Source organism: Mesoplodon densirostris, chromosome 3 (genome assembly GCF_025265405.1).
Source record: "Mesoplodon densirostris isolate mMesDen1 chromosome 3, mMesDen1 primary haplotype, whole genome shotgun sequence".
Lineage (NCBI taxonomy): Eukaryota > Metazoa > Chordata > Mammalia > Artiodactyla > Ziphiidae > Mesoplodon > Mesoplodon densirostris.
In genome coordinates, this window is record NC_082663.1 from 8,047,467 (window position 1) to 8,068,914 (window position 21,448).

Consider the following 21,448-nt stretch of genomic DNA (forward strand, 5'->3'; position numbering starts at 1 on the left):
TTATCAATATCACCTAAGAGTTAATCAGACCAAAGATAGAGTGAGATTAATATTACAGGAAGGGTGAATTCTTTTGTACCAGCTCTCACATTGCATAATTATAATTTCCACAATTTTGCAACATGAGTTCTTTGAGAACATTCTTAGTTACTCAAAGAGACTCAAATTCCTACTACTCACTTCAAGAGACACGAAAAGGCACCAACAGATCTTTCTATCCTCTCAAACTTTTCATGAATCATCTTTTGTCTCAAGTCATTCAACAATATTCCTTTTAAAAAACAAGAAAACACAGAAGTGAGGAATTCTTGCTCTTCATGGTGTCTCAGATTTGGTTGGAAACAATCTGCTAGGGGAAATTTTTTCTGTCTCCTATCATGAGAGTGTCTAGTCAGTGTTTCAGTCAAAAAGAGTGTTGAGTACTACTCCTGTTCAGAAATAAATACAATACAGAGTATATACTCTGTTTATTAACCAGGGTTTCAGAATATAAAATATTGTATGATGCATATATAATGATTTATTCATGGGACAGATACACAAGAACCAGTGGCACAGCTCTGGAGACAAAAGATATGAGCTGCCTGACATTTCCTTCTTGTGAAATTTAAAAATTCAGCAATCAAGATAATAATTTAATGCAATATTTTTAAAGGTGTAAATTAACACAAAAAAGCTCATGAAGAATGAACTATCAATATTTTAAATAAAGACATTGGATCTCCATAGGGCTTGGAAGGAGACTGTACTGACCTTGACTATTTAAAATCTGGATAGTTTGTTCATTATGGATTTTTTTGTCATTTGTATTGATTTTTTAAAATATATATTGCATTAACGTATCTTAATTACTGAGTTTTTTTTGGTGCCTCCTAAATATGCATCCCAGGTGAGTTCCTCATCTCACTCTATTCCCAGGCCTACTGGACTCAGGGGTTAATTCATGACTTTTCCCATTCCATTTTGCCAGACACTTCCTTTCCCTTTACAACTTGAGGCAGCCATGTGACATAGCTCTGGCCATTTGCATATAAACAATTCTGCACATGGCTCCTATGAAAGATTTTACACTTGTTGTTGATTTCTGATGTGAAACAGATGGGTCAAGAAGTTTGTTATCTCCCATTCTCTTGCTGCTGTCAGCCTCTGAATGCTGCCAACAGCCATCCAGACATGAAATAAAAACAAAAATCAAAGGCCAACTCCATGAGGGTGATTGAGCAAAATGACAGAGCTTGGGACATTGTTGACACCTCTGAGCTTGGATGCCTAATTCTTTAAGTCTAGTCAGGGAACAATAAATATCCTTACAATTTAAACCACTATTAGGTCAGCTGTCTGTTAGTTACAGCCAAGATATTTCTAACTGATATTGTAAGTTTAATAGCCAGTGAGCTTTCAGAGTAGGAGTTTCTAAACTTCACTGAGTTAGTGACTTAAAATGTAAATTAATGTTTCATCTCTGAGTTGTTTGCTTCTAGATAGAAAAAGTGCCATGTCTAAAGTGAAATTAATTCCACTTTAATACATTAATTAATTGTGGAAATATATGAAAATGAAAGGGCAAACCATTCTTTATATATGAAATAAATTCATTTTTCCTACTAAGCATTTGTGATAAAGATGTAGTCAATGTCAACAATGTCAATAGAAATCTCAATTTCTATTTCGCTTTTATAATACAGAACTTTACATTACTATCGTTTGAGGCATAAGAGAGGAGGGAGTTTTCTTAAAGACCTAAGGCATGTCCCAAATGTCCTTTGGGTTACCTTATTAACCTAGTTTGAAGAGCAATAGCATCATAAGTATGGTAAAAACCTTTGATATAATAGTCCAGTATACTCATTTTTCATTTAAAGAAACTGAGATCAAAAGGAAAGACAACAAGAGATTTCTGTTACATTAGGGAAATAATTAATAGCAGAATTATAACAATTACACAATTTTCCTTTCCCTAACCCCGTTTTCTTAAAGCATGAACCATGACGCTTTCCAAAAAACTGACTCAGAGAGGATGCCAGGACACAGGGCCTTTGCATAGACACACAGGAACAGCAGCCTATGCCAATATTTATTACATAGTGCTAGAAGCCAAAGGTCCATACGTGTGCTATCCAACATGGTCATCACCAGGAATATATGTCTTTTTATATTTTAATTTTAGTGAATTAAAATTAAATAAATTTTAAAATTCATTACTTCAGTTGCACTAGCAACATCTCAGTCCTTAACTGCTACACATGGCCAATGGCTACCATGTTTGCCTGTGCAAAATGTACTTCCACCCTCACAGAAAGTTCTATTGGACAGTGCTGCTTTACACAAATGGGTCCTTTAATTGCCCCATTTCTAACTGTAGAAGTAGGGAAAAGGAAAGGACCGCCTATAGAAAATCAGCCCTGTAAAGAAGAAAGAAGTATTATATGCACTATGACCAAAATTATTGTAGCTAAATGCATGTCTCTCTCATTTCCTTGCTATGCTTTTAATAGCTGCTAATTCCAAGAAGTATTATTATCTCTTAAATTGAAAAGTAACTTACAAATCAGCAGTTCTCAGATGTGATGACATCTTCTCAAAGTACATATGAGTCAGAAATATTTTCCTCCAAAGATTATGCTTGGGCGGGGGCAGTGTTTGAGGAAGCAGCTTTCTATATAAATTACCTCGCTTATACCAAGTTAACCTGTGCTACAGGGTTTTTGGCTTTTAAAATAGCGCGGGAGGGAAAAGCTTTAACGGTTAAACAGCTTATGTGGTGGTTTTCCATTGAAGACCTGAATATCTTGGATTTTAAGTAGCTCTGCTGATACACACATACATAATACACACACATCTTATTAAATGTTGCATGACATTATTACACATAACAATTTTTCTCATCATAAAGTTCTCACATAATGCTTGGCCTGAATGCCAAGGAAACATGGTACTCACTGTGTTTTGACAAACTCAGGTGATTTCTTAAGCAATTTGATCCTACATTCTGACAAGTCCATTCTTTTCCATTAGAGTTGGAATGAACATAGTTTTATTTTTTCCATTTTATTTATTTATTTTTTACATATACATGTATCTATTCTTTTTCAAATTATTTTCCCATTTAGGTTATTACAGAATACTGAGCAGAGCTCCCTGTGAGAACTAACATAATTTTTAAAATTCACTTCACTGAGGTATAATTTAAACACAATAACATTTACCCACTTAAATTCAATTACTTTCACTAGCTGTATAAACCTTATCACCACCACCTCAATCGTGACATAAAATGATTACATCGGGCTTCCCTGGTGGCACAGTGTTTGCAAATCTGCCTGCCAATGCAGGGGACATGGGTTCGAGCCCTGGTCTGGGAAGATTCACATGTCATGGAGCAACTAGGCCCATAAGCCACAACTATTGAGCCTGCGCATCTGGAGCCTGTGCTCCGCAACAAGAGAGGCCGTGATAGTGAGAGGCCCACGCACCGCGATGAAGAATGGCCCCCGCTTGCCGCAACTAGATAAAGCCCTCACACAGAAACGAAGACCCAACACAGCCATAAATAAATAAATAAATAGATAGATAGATAGATAGATAGATATTGCATCAACACATACATTTTCTCAGGAACCTTTTCAGTGGATTCCTTCCCTTGCCCTGTACCCAGGCAGCTATTAATATGTATCCTGCTACTTTAGTTTGGTCTTCTATAGAATTTCACAAAATGGGACAACACGGAATATGTAGTCTTTTCTATCTGGAATCTTTCACTTAGTATACTACTTTTAAGATTCATCCATTTCATTGTCTGTGTAAGTAGTTTATTTCTTTGTATTGTCTGGTAGTATTATATTTTACATAATGAATTTGTCCACCCCCACTGATGGACTTTTGAGTTGTGTCAGGTTTGGATTAGATGGGATGAAGCTACTGTGAACCGTTGGGTACAAATCTTCCTGTAGACATTATTCAACTTTTTAATTATCTTTGGGCAAAGAGCTATGAGTGAGTTTGCTGGAATTTAAGGAAAGTGTATATTTAACTTTGGAAGAAACTGAATATTTTCCAAAGTGGCTGCACCATGTTGCATTATCAGCAGCAAAGCATAAGAGGGCCATTTTCACCAAATCCTCCTCAGTACTTAGTATAATCAGTCTTTTTAATTTTAGTCACTCTGCTCAATGTGTAGGGATATCTCACCATGGTTGTCATTAGTATTTTCAAATTGCCTAAATCTCTAGTCCATTTATAAATGTTGTAAGAGTTTCTTTATATATTCTGGAAACAAGAACTTTAGGAGATATGTGTTTTGTAAATATTTTCACATAGCATCTGGATTGTTTTTCTTTTTCTCAATGGTGTCTTTGAAGAGCAAACGTTTTTAATTTTTATGTGGTCCAGTTTATCAAATTTGCTTTTATGTGCTGTTTTGTATCCTAACAAATTTTTGCCTAATCTAAGGTCTGAGAAAGTTTTTTTTTTTTCAGAAAGTTTCTTCTAGAGAGTTTATAAGTTTGCCTCTTAACTTTAGGTCTAGGATCCATTTCAGTTAATTTTTGCATTGAGAAGTCGAGTTTTTCCAGCACCATTTTTTTGGAAGAACTATATTTCCTCATTAAATTACCATGGCCACTTTGCTGAAAATTAATTGACAGTATATATGTGGGTCTATTTCTGGTCTGTGCTTTCTGTTACATTGATTTCTATGTTTATCCTTGTGCAAACATCACACTGTCTTGAATTCAAGTACTGTAAGACTTCCAAAATTACTCTCCTTTTCAAACACTTTTTCAGCTTTTCTAATTCTTTTGTATTTCCATGTAAATTTTAAAATCAGGTTTTTAATTTACACAATAAAACCACATGAACTTTTCACTGGCTTGTAAGAGTCTATAGATGGCAATGCATATGTTACAGTTGAATTTATATCTTAACATTAAATTTCTGATCTATAAATATTTATCTCCAATTGTTTTGGTCTTTTAAATTTTCTCAGTAATGTTGGGTAGCTTTCAATGTTTGGCTCCTGAACATATTTTGTTAAAGATATCCTTATTTCATATTTATGAGCTACTATAAATGATATAATTTAATTTCAGTTTAAAATTATTAAGTGATAGTATATCACAATGCAATTGAATTTTTTTATATTATGTATCTGGAAATCATGAGACATTCACTTAATAGTTCTAATAGGTCTTTTTAAAATTTCAGTGACTGCTCTTATTTTTTCTTTTTAATCTGTATGCCATTTGTTTATTAAATTACTTTTATTATAATATATTATTTATTTATCTAATCTTACCTTCCTCAGGGGCTAGTACAATGATAACTAAAAGCACTGAAAATAGTAATGGTAAACATCCTTGTGGGGAAAGCATTCAGCCTTTAACTGTTAAATATTATATTATATTTAGATTTTTTAAGGTGCCTTTTGTCACGTGTGGCAACACCCTTTACTTCTAGTTTTTATCATGAATGTGTGTTGATTTTATCAAATAATTTTTCTATATCTATTAAGATGAATTTTAAAAAATATTTTTGGTCAGTTAATGCACTGATTTACATTGCTTTTCAAGTGTTAAACCTTGGAAATCCCATGCAATCTTATATTTATGCGATAAAACCCACTGGGACATGTATTATCCTTCTTACAAATGGCTGGATTCGATTGCTGAACTGTTATTAAGGATTTTTGTGCCTATGATTGTGGGAGATATTGGTCTATAGTTTTATATATTAAAATGTCTTGTCTGGTTTTGGTAAGAGTAATAATGACTTCTTAAATAAGCTGAGAAGTGTTCCATCCTCTTCTACTCTGGAAGAGTAGAATCAGTGTCTATTTTTTTTTCCTTAAGTACTTGTCAAAATTCACTATCGAAGCCATCTGGATTTGAAGTTCTCTTTGTTGGAAGAGTTTTAAGTACAAATTTAATTCCTTTAATGGATACATAATTAGTTTATCTGACTTTTCTTAAGTGAACTTGGAGAGATTGTTTAACTTCAAAGAATTTGTCCACTTCACCTAAGTCGTCAAATTTATTGGCATAGAGTTGTTCATTGTTTTCTATTAATCTTTTTTAACTTCTGTAGGTTCTGTAGTGATGTCTCCTCATTCATTCCTAATATTGATAAATATATATCTCTCTTGTTCCTAACCAATCTAGTTAAAGGTTTATTGATATTATTGCTCTTGTTAAAGAACTAGATTTTAGTTTCATTGATCTTCATTATTCTTTATTTCCACTTAAACTGATTTATATTCATCTTCATTTTCTTCTTCCTTCTGTTTCCTGTAGGTTTAATTTGCCTTTTTTTTTTTTTGTAGACTTCCTTAAGGAAGATCCCAAAACCATTGATAGCAGATCTTTCTCCATCCCTAATATAAGTAAATAGTGATATAAATCCCCCCACCCTGAGCTCTGCTTTATTATATACCACAAATTTGGATAAGTTGTGCTTTTATTGTCATGCAGATGAAAATATTTTAGAATTTCCCTTTAATTTTTTATTTGACCTATGAACCAGTTAGAATTATACTGCTTAAGTTCCAATATAATTTTCTATATATCATGTTGTTACTGATTTTTAGTTTGATTCTGATGTGCTCATTGATTACACAGGCATGATTTCAATCCTTTTTAATGTATTGAGACTTGATTTATGCTGATCTATGTTTGTATTCTCCATTACTGTGTTATGTCTTGGAAACTACTTTCAGTGAGCTGAGCCAATCGTAGGACTCATCTTGTTTATTTCCTTTCCCTAAGAAATTACAATCCTGTGGCATCCTCTGCGTGTTGTCCATTTTCTGAAAACTGTACTTGCTAATATTTTGTCTGGTTTTCTTGTTTAAATCACGAAGGTAAATCAAATCCCTTTTTCCCATCATGGTCAGATAGAAAAGTCCCCTATATCATTTTTCAAATTAAAAATCATCTGTTGACCAAATGTTGGTCAAACAAGAAACATATATGACAGAAAATTTCTGTCAATTCATATACAATTTGAAAAATTAGCATTAGATGTTGTGGTTAAAAACTCTATCATGAAAGTAGAATTCACACATTCATATATTTTGCATTGGTTTGCATTTATAGTCCCAAAACTAATTATTTTGTGTTAGGGATTTATACTTTTATCCATGGATTTATCAGCTAAGATTTTGTTTTCTCACTATTAAATGGAGAAATTATTTCCATGCTGGAGCTTTACTTTTTTTTTTTTTAAAGTTTCAATCTTTTATATCAACAAAACAGATAAATGCTCATTGTTAAAAAAAATCAAATACTATAAATGTATAGAGTATAAATCATCAGCAATCAATCTCTATAGATAACATTATCCTTAACATTTAGAAATCTCTACATAAAATCTTATATAGATTCATACTTGCATTTTAAAAGTCAACATTAGTATACACATCTTTCCAAATCAGTTAAACACTTTCTGCCATTAATTTTAATGGTTGCATATTTTTCTACTATATGGACTGTAAAAAAATTCATAAACAGAAACCTTAATTAAATAGATCTGGGAGACTAGAATGGGGAGCTCTCATACCCAGCAACCATAGCAGAGCCCAACAGAAAAAAGAAAGACTCCTCATTTCCTGGCAAGAGCTCAACCAATGGAAGGTCATGGATTCTGTTTACTATAGCACTCCTATTTTCCTTTTCTCCTCTATAAAAGCCTTCTCCTTCCCTTGCCGTGTGGGGACTTGCACATGGCCCACCATGGTTACAGACCTGAATTGCAATTTTCTGCTGATCCTGAATAAATCCAACTTTGCTGGAGAAATATCTGGCAGTCTATTTGTTGTAGGCCAACTGGATATAAATGGCCATTTAATCAATGCTCATTCAAGGGGCATTATAGCACCTTCCACCTTTCCTTTTAGCTATTATAAACAATAGCATTGCCATGACTATTTATATATATATATATATATATATATATATATATATATATATATATATATATATATATATATATATATATATACAACTCTATACAGCTGCCTGATTAATATTTGTGGGTTACTGTATGTAAGAATCTTTTGAGGATAAATTCTGAAAAAAAGTCAATATTGTTGAGTTAAAGTATAAGCATTTCTAAGACTTTAGATTTCATTTTTTCTGAGGGAGTGAAGTATAGCTTATTTTTAGTACTTTACTATTACTTTTAAAAAGACAAATTCCATCACAGTGACCATGTTATTTCAAAGGAAAAAGAAAGTGCAGGATTTAGGAAAATACCAATCCAATCACATATTACTGGGCTTAAATTCCAGTTCTGCCACCTATTAACTGTATAACTTGGGCAAGTTACTTAATCTGTTTTTGCCTTAGTTGTCTCAGCTATAAAACAGAGATAATAATAGCATCTATTTTATAGGGTTGTTAGGAGAGTTAACTATTACTACAATTACCCTGACTGATATTAGTGGTTTCTTCTCTCATTTGCCATTCTATATGATCACAAATATGATGTTAAAAATTCATTCAAAAAGGATAGGCTGCTATAAAGCCAGAAGAAGAATTTTCTGGAGCTTTACTTTTGTAAATATGTTTTCTTAAGTAGGGCTGACCCTTTGGAATTAAGAAATAAAAGCATATAAATGAGCTCTAAATTTGAATGAGTCATGCTTTATATTATTCTAGTCTATTTTTTTTAATTCAGAAAATGTTTGAATCTGGCTTGAACCATCCATGCAATGACTTGAAGTTTTCTCTTTAACTACTAAATTATAACTTCTCAACATACCTTTGCATTATACAGTAACTAACATTAAAATCCAGACAAAATCATAAAGACTAAATATTCAGATTTCTCGTTCCCTTCATCACTGCTAGTTCCCAAACTGCTGTGCCTCATAGAGTTTTCAAAAAATCGCTCCCCAGAAATACAGACTTGTATACGCAGCTGATTACTTGACATTTCCACTTGGATGCTAAAGAAACATCTCACACTTAACATGTCCAAAATTGAGCCTCCCAAACTCCTTCCAAGTGTGACTCTCTTACAACCTTCCTCATCTCAGTAAATAGCACTTCCACTCTGATCAATTGCTCAAGCCAAAAGCCTTAGAGTCTCTCTTTCTTTTCTCTTCCTCTCACAGCACATATACAATCTGAAAGGAAATACTTTGGACCTGACTTCCAAATACACTCTATCCAGAATATGGCCACTGTTCCCTGGTGTCCACTGTTAACACTCTCAACTAAGCCACCACCATCACCAGCCTAGATCACCCATCAGCCCCCAAAACGCTCTCACTGCTCTAAATCCCACACGCCCAACCAAAATTCAGCCTGTCCTCAGCACAGAAGCCAGAGTGACACTTTAAGTCATGTTAGTGCCTCACACTATCATTCCTCTGCTCAAGATCCTCCAGTGCCCCCCTCACACAAAATAAAGGTCAAATTCATCAAGGCCCTACAGAACCTGGCCCTTATTATCCTTCCAATCTCACCTCCATTACTCCCTCCATTCAGGCCACACTGGCCTCCCTGCTCTTACTCAGACCTGCCAAGTACCCTCCCACCTCAGGGCCCAGGCACTTGCTCTTCCCTCTGCCTGGAACACGTTTTCTTCAATTATCCACATGGCTTGCCCCCTCACCTCCTTAAGCCTTGACTCAATGGGTCATTCTGTATGCTGCATAATTTAGTCAGGAAAAGAGAAACCACCCTAGGTACCTCAAACAGAGGGCATTTAATATAGGGAATTAGTTGTAAAGGTATTGGAAGATAAAGTACAAGAAAGAAGGAAGAATGCATGACACACAGAGATGAGCAGCTGCTAACAAGCTGGGCTGGACCCCATAAGCCTGTTCCTGCTGCTGTGCTCTTCTCAAGCAGCTGTGACTCAAGCTGTGACTGCTTACTCACCAACTGGGGACTTAGGATCACCTCAGTCCTCAGCCACGCTATGCAGGCATAAACATGATCCTCACTATTTCTCCAGCCTCCTCAGCAACTGCTGGTTCCTCCCATTCACACATCCTGACAGGAACCCACCTGGGTCAGAAGCCTGAGAAATTTCACCGACTCTCTGACCAGTTGTACAAAGTGAAATATAAAAGGGAGAGCTGTGGGGACGGAGGCAACAGGTAAATGCCGGGCACACCAGGTTACCCTGATGAAAACTGCAAGACTCCTCCCCTCCTTAACGCATTCCCTGCTTTATGTTTCTCCTCAGGCCTTAGCACCATATAACCCAGTCTATATTACATCATCTTATTATTGTCTGTCTCCCCTAATAGAACATAAAATCAGCACAGGCCGAGATTTCTACTGTTTCACTTATTGGGGTAACCCCATGACTGAAACCATTTCTGGCACATCATATGCACTCAATAAAGATTGATTGAATTATTAATGAACTGGAGCTCTGGTTTTATCTTCAAACAAGCAGAAGCTAAAGACTCTGTGGGATGAGGTGAGGGACTCCAGTGGCACAAAAATCAAAAATATGAATAAGAATGACAATCATTAATTACCCTCTGAGAGCCACCAGGAGCACTCTGCCAGTCCAGCTGTTCCTGGCACCAGGGTCTCGTTTCATTGATTTTATTTAATAAGGTTTGTAGTCTATCTAACATGCAGTCCAGAGGTGCTTTCAAGGTGGGAATGGTCAAATAGCATTACGACAAATTTGTCATCTTGCAGATTGGAAGAATCTATTCATTTGGTGTGTTAGCATGCATTATCACCGCACTCTTGATTATGAATGAGAATGCTTCCTGCTTCATGTGACACATGTGATGAGGCTTTCTGAAGTCTATCCCTGACTTACATGAGGGAAATGGGAAAGCAAAAGAGAAATTTAAAAAATAACTCCTTTTCTTTAAAAAGCTTCAGGAAAATAAAAGGTTATGGTGCTGACTAAATTAGTACACAAACTAAATAAGCTTTAGAAACCTCAGTGTACTCTTTCCTTTGTTATATTGATAACAGAAAATTTTCTGCACTGCTGTCTGCTGAAGTGGGCATAATGTTTTTTCTCCTCAAATGTGACCATGGCAGATTACCTTGCCTTGATATTAGAAGAAGACAAGAAGTAATAAATCCAAGAAAAAATATTGCTTAATTAAAAGTTTATTCACCCTACATTTAATCTCCAACTCTTACTCATAAATAAAAAAAGATTAGATTTTTATCTACCATCATTGTGAGAAATAGATGAATTGCCCATTTAATGCTTAGAAAGACTATAATATGCTTAAAGATAAATAAAATACAATAACATACCATTTGACGCCCAGTGAAATGATTATTTTAAATCAGAGTCCTGACAATAACTTCACAAACTCTTATCCCCTGTTTTAATGCAATCCCTTTGAACTACTTAACTTATAAAATATTCCATTTGCAATCTCAAAATAATAGAAACTATTTCCCCACCCTGACAAATCAATCAAAAATTGATTATCTCAGGATAAAATATAGATGTGGAATCTTACAAATTATTTCATTAGTGGTGCTAGAACACAAAATTAATCCAAAAGTTATTGATCATTCTCAAAACTCAATAAATTATTTTCATCAGAACTTAATCATTGTTTATAAAAAACATACAACAGGGACTCTCAGCTTTCATCAATCAAAGATCAATAACAACATAAAAGTACAACACAGGTATTGCAACCAATTCACTCAATGAATAATGCATAGTGGTTTTACCATGAGTGCATTTTCTTCTAACACCTCTATGCACTTATGAATGATCATTACATTCCTACATTGTAGAGTTGAAGTAGTGTTTTTTTAATATTCCATTTTTTCAGATAGCAAACTAGCAACAGACTTTAAAATAAAAAATGTATTACCTAGTGCAGCTTTTAATGTATAGAATAGGCAGTGTACTTATACATTAGTTGTTTCATTTGCATATAGGTTCAAATATTTTGCCCACATAATTTTGAGATTACATTATATGAAACATTCAGTCATTTGCATGATAACAGAAGTTAAATTATTGATGGGTCAAAGGACTTTTTATAGGATCCATAACAACACTTTTCTTTCCCAAATAAATGCAAAGGAGGATAACTCATAACCTGTTATGAAACCAAAGAGAATCACACTTGATTTATGTAAATTTTAGTTTTTACAAAGAAAAGCATTGAGTTCAAGACACTTTTCAACAGTAATCAGTATCTTGCTATTATTTAATCAGATTCACATGAAAATATTGAAACAAATTTTATGCAATCTATTTTTTTTTTTTTTTTTTTTTTTTGCAGTACGCAGGACTCTCACTGTTGTGGTCTCTTCCATTGTGGAGCACAGGCTCCGGACGCACAGGTTCAGTGGCCATGACTCACGGTCCCAGCCACTCTGCGGCATGTGGGATCTTCCCACGGGACCGGGGCACAAACCCGTGTCCCCCCCATCGGCAGGCAGACTCTCAACCACTGCTCCACCAGGGAATTCCTACTGTAAGCAATTTTAATCAATGTCTTTACATGCTCAAAGACTCTGAAATCTCTGAAATCTGACAGGGACTCTAGAAATTATCTACAACAGCCCCTCCTGTGGTGATGAGCATCCTAGATCCTAGAAAAAGAGATAAAATCCAGCCAGGATCATGAAGCCACATGCCTGTCTGGGGCATGAGACATCAAACAGCAAAAACCCAGAGAGAAAATGGAGCAGCGTGGGACATGTATAGAGCCCTGGGATGTTCATGAGGCCATGGGATAGGTATGGAGCCCTGAGACAGGCATGGAGCCTTGATATGTGCATGGGGCTGTGAGGCCACATGAAGAGCCACAGAACAGCTATACAGCCATGGGAGATGCATGAGGCCATGGGACAGGCATGGGATCCTGGAACACACGTAAGGAGCCACAGAACAGGTATGGAGCCCCAAGGGGAGCAGGTGTTGAGCCAAGCAATGCCAGTGGTCCCGAGGTCTGTGAGCCAGTCAAGGGAAGAGTGGTAAGAGGCAGGCCCATGGGCAGGGTTGGCAGTTAACAGGGAAAGAAGAAATGTGCACATGACACCTTCCAGACTGGGAGAAAGACAGCCTCTCGGAGGTAGGGAAGAGCTGGGGCTCCCAGTAAGTTAACATAAAGAAGAGCCAACAGAAAGTTACAAAACTCGCCACACATTTTTATTGTCAACACTGAACACATCAACGCCTTTAACAGGAAGGCAATGGAATATAGTTATACCATTTGAAAGAAAAACACAGGATCTGTGAAAAATAATCATTCATCCTGTGGTATGGGAATAGAACCCGAGTTTCAAATACTGGGTTGGCCCCTTTTGGTCATGGTTTTTTGAATCACCCAAGGCTATATGTGGGGATAAGGCAGTTGTTTAAACTCGAGGGCCACATGCCACATCCCAGTCCGGTCCCAGTGATGGCGCAAGCTGGAATATCCATTTCGAGTCCCTCAGACCTGGGGCCAAATGTTGCTAATCTAGTGTCAATCATCCATACAGTTCTTCCATAAGTCCCAAAACAATTCTCAGGCCAAACAACAAATCCAGAAGTAGGAAGACACTCAGCAGGACCATCCAGGAGTTACAGATAGAGATCCCAGGGATCTGAGAGGAGAATTAACAACACCTGGCCTGATTCTGCAGGCAGAAGTCATCTTGGGCATTAATATTAAGTGCTGTCAATCTCAGTCCTGGGCAAATATGTGGACAAAACTATAATTCAAAAAAGATACAGGCATCCCTATGTTCATAGCAGAACTATTCACAATAGCCAAGACATGGAAACAACATAAATGTCCATTGACAGATGAATGGATAAAGAAGATGTGGTACATATATACAATGGAGTACTACTCAGCCATAAAAAAGAGTGAAATAATGCCATTTACAGCAACATGGATGCAACTAGAGATTATCATACTAAGTGAAGTAAGTCAGAAAGAGAAAGACAAATACCATATGATATCACGTACATGTGGAATCTAAAATACGACACAAATGAACCTATCTACAAAACAGAAACAGACTCACAGACATAGAGAATGGACTTGAGGTTGGCAAGGGGAAGGGGACGTGGGTGATTGGATGGACTGGGAGTTTGTGATTAGCAGATACAAACTATTATATATAGAATGGATAAACAACAAGGTCCTACTGTAGAGCACAGAGAAATATATTCAATATCCTGTGATAAACCATAACAGAAAAGAATATGAAAAAGAATGTGCACATATATACATGTATATGTATATTTTTATATATGTGTAACTGAATCACTTTGCTGCACAGCAGACATTAACACAACATTGTAAATCAACTATATTTTAAATGAAATAAATTAAAAAAAATACTAAGTCAGCTAAGACAAAGAAAAAAGGCCTCCAAATTAGTCATGATATTAAATTTGCAAGGCAAAGTAAGCCTGAATATAGCGTGACTCACCCCAGCAGTGTTCCTTCTCTGTGTGTTCTGTGAAATTGCCCGATTTCTATAACTGGAGCACACTCTCTAAATTGCGAGCATGCTGGGTAAACTTTAATCAATAAACGAACAAAAGCAGAATATGGCACTATCGCCTTAAGTGGACATTAAACATTTAAAACTCATTTTGGATACAGTTATGAGATTCAGTAAGCGTGCTGAGAAACATGCTGTCTTGAAGGGTCCCTATTTCCCCCCCTTTATTGGAACAGACATTTAAGCAAACGACACGGACCTAAGTGTGAAGGGTGCATCTGTCACGGGTAAGGGTGTTTTAGCCGCCACTGCATGAGCAGGGATAAATATTCCAGAACATGCAGTCAAGGGAGTACCCTTGCAAACACAGCAAGCTGTTAGGGCTTGTTGAGCAATGAACTCCACAAGACAAGCGGAGCCCGAAGTGGTAAATATTTTACCAAGGCTTGGAAAAAAGATCCTTCCAGCACCTTCTGCCCAGCCAGGTAAATCAAATCAAGACTTCACTGAAATGTGCTTACTTGTACTGAGATGTCCCTGCAGACTCTTCCTGAGCAGCCTCCTGTGAAGCATGCCTCCAACGTAAAATGCTAAATCATGAAATTTTAAATGTACCCAGAAACCAAGATTGTAAACATCAAGATGATCCAACCCTTCCTTTGTTTCTCTCTTATCAGTGTTTCATCATACATTTTCAAACTTTCTTGCATTGAGCACAGAAGAGTGTTTATGGGGCATAGCCGTGGCCACGTGCTCAGCTATAACAGGAGCCATTTCAAGGACTGACTGGGCTCCAAACAGCCACAGGGAATCTTTTATGTCTGTTTTTGATCAACAGTCTTATCCTTTCTTTTTTTTTTTTTTTTTTTTTTTTGCGGTATGTGGGCCTCTCACTGTTGTGGCCTCTCCCGTTGCGGAGCACAGGCTCCGGATGCGCAGGCCCAGCAGCCATGGCTCACGGGCCCAGACGCTCCGCGGCATATGGGATCCTCCCAGACCGGGGCACGAACCCGTATCCCCTGCATCGGCAGGCGGACTCTTAACCACTGCGCCACCAGGGAGGCCCAGTCTTATCCTTTCTTAAGAGAAGCACTTCCTTCCTAAAACGCCCATACTCTTGGCCCATGGTCTGCATACTCCTTCTCAGCCAAGATGGAGGTCCCCAGGTACTCCCTCCCTCTACCTGCCCTGCATCCTGGGTGCCCTGGCCTCCCTCCCTCTGGGCTGGCTGGAGGTGGGGTCTCCTTCCTGTGAGCTAACCCCTCACCTGTGCCAGGATCCTCTCCCCTCCTATAGCCCCGGGGACTTTGCCTAGTCAATTACCTCCCCCTGTCTTTTCTCTCTACACCAGTACCATTTAAGGATGATTAAGTAATGCTCTCTTAAAAGCCATTCCCTGTCCTCATGTCCCTGACAACTGAGACAGTAGTTCTCTAGTTTTATGTCTATTTCTTCACCTCACATTTATCCCTTCACTCATGAGCATCTAGTTTTATCCCCAGCACTGCTGCGAAACTGCTCTGATAAATGCCATTTGCTACGGGTTGATGTGTCCACCCCATGCCCACCCAGAGATATGCTGAAGTCCTAACCTCATGCACCTGTGATGATTGTGACCTTATTTGGAAATAGGGCCTGGATGTAATTAATTAAGATCAAGTCAGGCTGGGTGACGGTGGGCCCTAAACCCAGTATGACTTGTGTCCTTATAAAAAGAAGAGAGGGGCTTCCCTGGTGGCGCAGTGGTTGAGAGTCCGCCTGCCAATGCATGGGACACGGGTTCGTGCCCCGGTCTGGGAGGATCCCACATGCCGCGGAGCGGCTGGGCCCATGAGCTATGGCCGCTGAGCCTGCATGTCCGGAGCCTGTGCTCCGCAACGGGAGAGGCCACAACAGTGAGAGGCCTGCGTACCGCAAAAAAATAAAATAAAATAAAACAAACAAATAAATAAATAAAAAGAAGAGAAAACAGACACAGAAGCATAGAGAGAATGCCATGTGACTACAGACTCAGAGAACTGGAGTGATGGGTCCACAAGCCAAAGAATGCCAAGGACTGCAGACAGCCACCCGAAGCGAAGAAGCGGCAAAGATTCTTCCCTAGAGCTTTCAGAGCATGGCCCTGGTGACACCTTGCTTTTGGACTTCTAGCCTTCAGAACTGTGAGGGAAGATATTGTGATCGTTTTAAACCACCCAGTTTGTAGGATTTGGTTACAGGAATACTGTGAACTAATACACCACTGCTGACAGAGTTTCTGGGAAGGTAACCATCTGTCCCAGTTTTCCCAGAAGATAGTAGGGCTTTCAGTGCTACATCCCCAAAAAGTCTCAGGCAAATCAGGATGTGTTTGTCACTCGACCTTCTGGCCCACAGGTGCCTTGAACTGGCTGCATCATCAGACACTCTGACGGCCACCTCCCTCTTGAAAAAGCTCTCCTTTCTTGGTTCCCATGATCCCTACTCTCAATTAGTTACCTCCATCTGATGGCAGCTAGGAACTCAGCTTTCTCGCTCTAACATCATTTCAGATTCCCCTTCTTTATCCCATCTGGAATCAACAGTCAAGAACTCAGCACTCACTCTCAGTGCCCCCTGCTTCCTCCTGTCTTATATCCTTTAAAACATCAACAACTCTCTCTTCAAATCTCCAGAATCCACCCAATTCTTTACATTTCTGCTACCACTCCCACAGCTCAGGCCCTCATCAGTGCCCCCTTTGGTCACAGCAGCGGCCCCAGAATTTGCTCTTCCTGCCGGCACTTCTCCATCCTCCAAGGTGAGCCTGTGCAGACAAGACGCGGACTTCTTGAGATGCCTTTTGATGCCGTGCATTATTGAATCCTCACTGTATGTTTCATCTCCCTCTACTTCCTCTCTGTAATCTGAACTAACATTTCATGGCTTACTGTACTCAACACTTGCCAAAACCTGCTGTGCTCCCCTCATGAGATTCATAAACACCTTCTAACAATCATCTGGGACTCAGCTCTGGCATTGCTGCATCCTAGAAACCCTCCTTAACCATTGCTCTACAGCCCAGGCTGTCTGGTTCCGAAACCCCTTCCCTGGGCTCACACAGCACCCGGCAAAGACACCTGAGAGGACCCTTAATACAATGTAATGCAACGGTCCTTTTGGTTTATATTCCTCAAGATATTCTAGACCCTTAACAGGAACTAGGTTTTTTACCTCTATCTCCTCCATATTTAGCACAGACCCCGGTACATATACAGGCAGTTATTAAATGTCTGTTGAATGTTCACTCCAAATTTTAAAAATGAAAATTAAAAGTAGGTTGATATGCCATTTATGAGCTATGGGGTTTTCCCAAATCCCAAAGCTTAACAGTGCACTCTGTTGGAAAGTCTAGCGTGAAACAGATACTCCTATCCAGGGCAATGAGAATGCAAAATGGTGCAACCTTCATCAAAGGGAATCAGGCAGTATCTAGCAAAACCACAACTGCATTCACCCCTTGACCCAGCAATCCCAATTCCAGGAATCTCTATCAATGTTACACTTGCAAAAATATCAAAAGATGTGTGTGCAGGAGGCATTACACATTGTAACACTATACATGATCACTTCTCCCAGCAGGGAGTTGCTGAGTAGACAAGAGTTCATTACACAGAGGAGAGCTATGTGACCATGAGAAGAAGTGACATAAATCCATACTACTGGGACGTGGACTCCAGGGTATACCATGATGTCAAAACATGCTAGATAGAGAAAACTCTGTATATATGTAAGTAAAGAGGGTATGAATATATATGTGTATGTGTATGTGTGTGTGGAGTTTGGTTTATATTTAAAAAGAAACATAAACTATAAACTATAAGTAAAAGGTGAGCTAAAGGCAGAGAGAGTGAACAAGGTAAGGAAAACAGTTCCTCTGAACACTGCTTATTTTATTAATTTGGCTTTAAAACACTACAGAATAATGTAATGTAAATTCTGAAAATCTCAAAAAATCAAAAGTGAAATTAAACAAATGAAATTAACTGGATTTTGAGTTGATGGCACAACCATACAAAGGGAAATTCTTTCAGTGTCAAGGTGCTAATTTTGCTTCAATTTTCCAGTGAGATTTGTACCCTGAGGACTAAAAGAAAAGAAGAAAAATCATCCAAAAGGGTTTTCTGTAGTCAACAAGGACTAAAGTTGCACAGAACTGTTATTCTGAAATGACTAAGTATGCATTACAGGAAAAGGCAAAGGAATAATTATGCTGACCTGCAGAGATAGGATTCTGTGCACAGGAGAGAAAGATAGAGACATAAAATGGAAGAGGATCAGAAAGCCCCTAGAGTCCTGGAGATGAACTGGAAGTATCCAGAGCAACTTCTGGTGTGTTTTAAAGAACGTTTTCCTTAGCTCTATACACTGAAAACACCTGACTTTGATCACCGCTATGCTTGAATCAGATAAAAATGGCTGATTCTCAGGTCAATGGAAGGAAATGGATAAGAGGAATCTTATTATCCTAGAGAATAATCAAGCCATCCAAGGCCACTTGGGTTGTTGCCAAAGAACTCAGGGGCCAACCTCAAGAGGCTCCTCTAGGCCTGAAATGTGACGATTTCACCATCTGTAAGAACATAAGCTGCAAGTGATGGAAATATACCAAATATTGAAATCCATGTATTAAAAATAATTCTAATAACCACTTTTTTTAAAAGAAAAGCAAACATAGCATTTTATTTGTCCCCTCTGGATAATGTTGGAGAGCCAACTAAGTAGGCTCTTTACAAAAATGGTAAAGGGAAGAAAAATAAGCATTCACTCTGCCTTTCCTGTGTCAGTTGCACCCTCAGGATATTCAAATAGTTGAGGAGGGAAAGTTACTTTATGTAGAAATATTTTAGCCATTAAATGAAAAAAGAATAGCAAAATTAAAAACTCCCTGTTTTTCACCCATGAATGAATCAGGAGATTTAGGCCGTGATCCTCGATGACTGATCATTTCACATCCCGATGAAGGACGCAGCACCATCCATGACACAGCAGAGACACAAAGATGCACACCTGACTCTGGGCAGCCTTGGATATCACTACTAATTTACAGACACATTCAGGACAGAAGAGCGTCCGAATGAGAGCAATGGGAAGCTGGGCAGACCCTGGACTGTGGAAACTGCAGGACGATTGACTCAAGTTTCTTTAAAAACTAATTTGCAAGGGGAGAGCAACAACAACAAAACACAGTGAAGGATGAAGAGACTCAAGACGTACACCAGCCAACTGCAATAGACGACACCAGCCAACTGCAATAGACGAAGGTCCTTCCGATCCTGACTCAGTTCAACTGTCACCAGAACAAGGCAAAAGCATTCCTGTGACCATCAGGGCTCTCACAGTACTCACTGGTGTTTGCTAATTTTATGGCATTGGTTTTTGTCTGGGTTTCTGATGTTTTGGTGTGATTACGGCATTATGAATTCCTTATCTTCGATAGCCAAGAAGTGAAATATTATGGCACTATTATATCATTTCTTGGATTTGCTTCAAAATAATTTGGTGAATGTGGGTAGATCACGGGTGGGGATATACAAGAAAAAAGGTGGGCCAAGGATTAATAAATACAGGGGCTGGGTGTTCCTTAGACTCTTCTATTTTTGTATATATTTCAAATCTTTTTGTGATACAAAAGTTACAAAATAACAGACCACAAAATTATTCATTGGATGAATTATTAAAATACAATGTCTGATTAATTATACTCAGTTTCATGATATAAGAGCAAGTTCCTTGAGGACAGAGACAAAGACTAGTTTACTTATCACCTTAAATGCTTAGAAATGTCCAGGGTGTAAAGAACCCTAAATAAATTTTGATGAATTAAAGAATAAAAGAATGTGTATACACACTAATCAATTGACCCTACAGATATGTAGGCATATTTGAGACAGTAAACCAATTCTGTCTGCCATGCAATGCCAGATAGAGACAAAGGCGTACATTGTGTGCTGGGACTAAGGCTTTGTTGGGAAATGCTGAAATGAAGAATTTTTTGTTTTGCTTGGTTTTGTTGTTATTTCTGTGGGTCACATTTTTCTCCCCCGGTTCAAATGCCTAGGAGGCTGACAGCACCTGTTAAGTAAAAGTGGCCTCAACAATGGGACCTTCTGCCTATGACAATTCTGAGCTTGGATTCTTCTTTAGTGATCAGTTTCAGAATATGAAACTGTTGTGACGGGGGATTTTGCATTTTTGCTCTGATTTTAAACAATGTCTAAAACAAGATGCACAGAATAATGGAGTGACAACCACTGCTATTCTGAGTATGGAACGAGCATTTAAATGGTGTCTTTGCAATCAGAGTGTGCTCGACCCTCACCTTTATAGGAAATGACCGGATGCTCTGCTCTCTGGCACTGAGATGCGTCTGTCTCCGGCTGGGCGAGTCTCCACCATCCCAGGCATGAGAAGAGCCAGGCAATGATGCAGGGTCCCTTCATGGTGGGCAGGAGACCTTAGGCTCTGGACACTTGTCTTTAACCAGAAGCTCGTTGTCCCGTCATGTGGGGAAAGTGCCTAAAACATGCAAAAGAGAACAAGTGCATTAACATGGGTTCACGTTTTCTGGTGGGTGGTCTTTCAGTAAAGCCCCATCACGCCCTTTAGAAAAAAAAGAGCCTTGCAGTGCTTGGACAAACACACCTTTTTCTAGGAGATATTTCAGAAATGTGTGAGTAATGATGTTTGTCTCAATCTAGACCTCTTTTCCTCCCAATAATTTTATGAGATAACCCATTGATTACAAAAGAAGGAATGTTCAAGTTTAAGCTTGATCAAGTTGTCATCGTCCCCACCCCCATGAAGAATTCAGTTTCAGAGTTGTGATTGTTGATTGGTTTTCCCTTAGAACATCATTCTCGCCCCCTCGTGCAAATGCAGATCTATATGTGGATGCCGTAAGAATCCCTCACCTTCCCTTTTCAAAATACAAAAGCCCCTATTAAATAAGGCCATGACCACTGTCCTTAACTAATTACCTGATTAATGCTATGCTACCCAACTCTTCAAAATCATCCACAGTGGGT

At 38.3% G+C, this 21,448-nt stretch overlaps 1 protein-coding gene across 1 annotated transcript in view; it reads right to left on the minus strand.

Moving 5' to 3' along the window:
• The window catches only part of SEMA5A (semaphorin 5A), a 304,838-nt gene extending 283,975 nt beyond the window's left edge, over nt 1-20,863 (minus strand). Inside the window, exon 1 of the mRNA XM_060091583.1 lies at nt 20,743-20,863. Within this exon, the coding sequence (XP_059947566.1) occupies nt 20,743-20,863 (121 nt within the window). The remainder of the gene's footprint in view (nt 1-20,742) is intronic.
• Between the last annotated feature and the right edge of the window lie 585 nt (nt 20,864-21,448).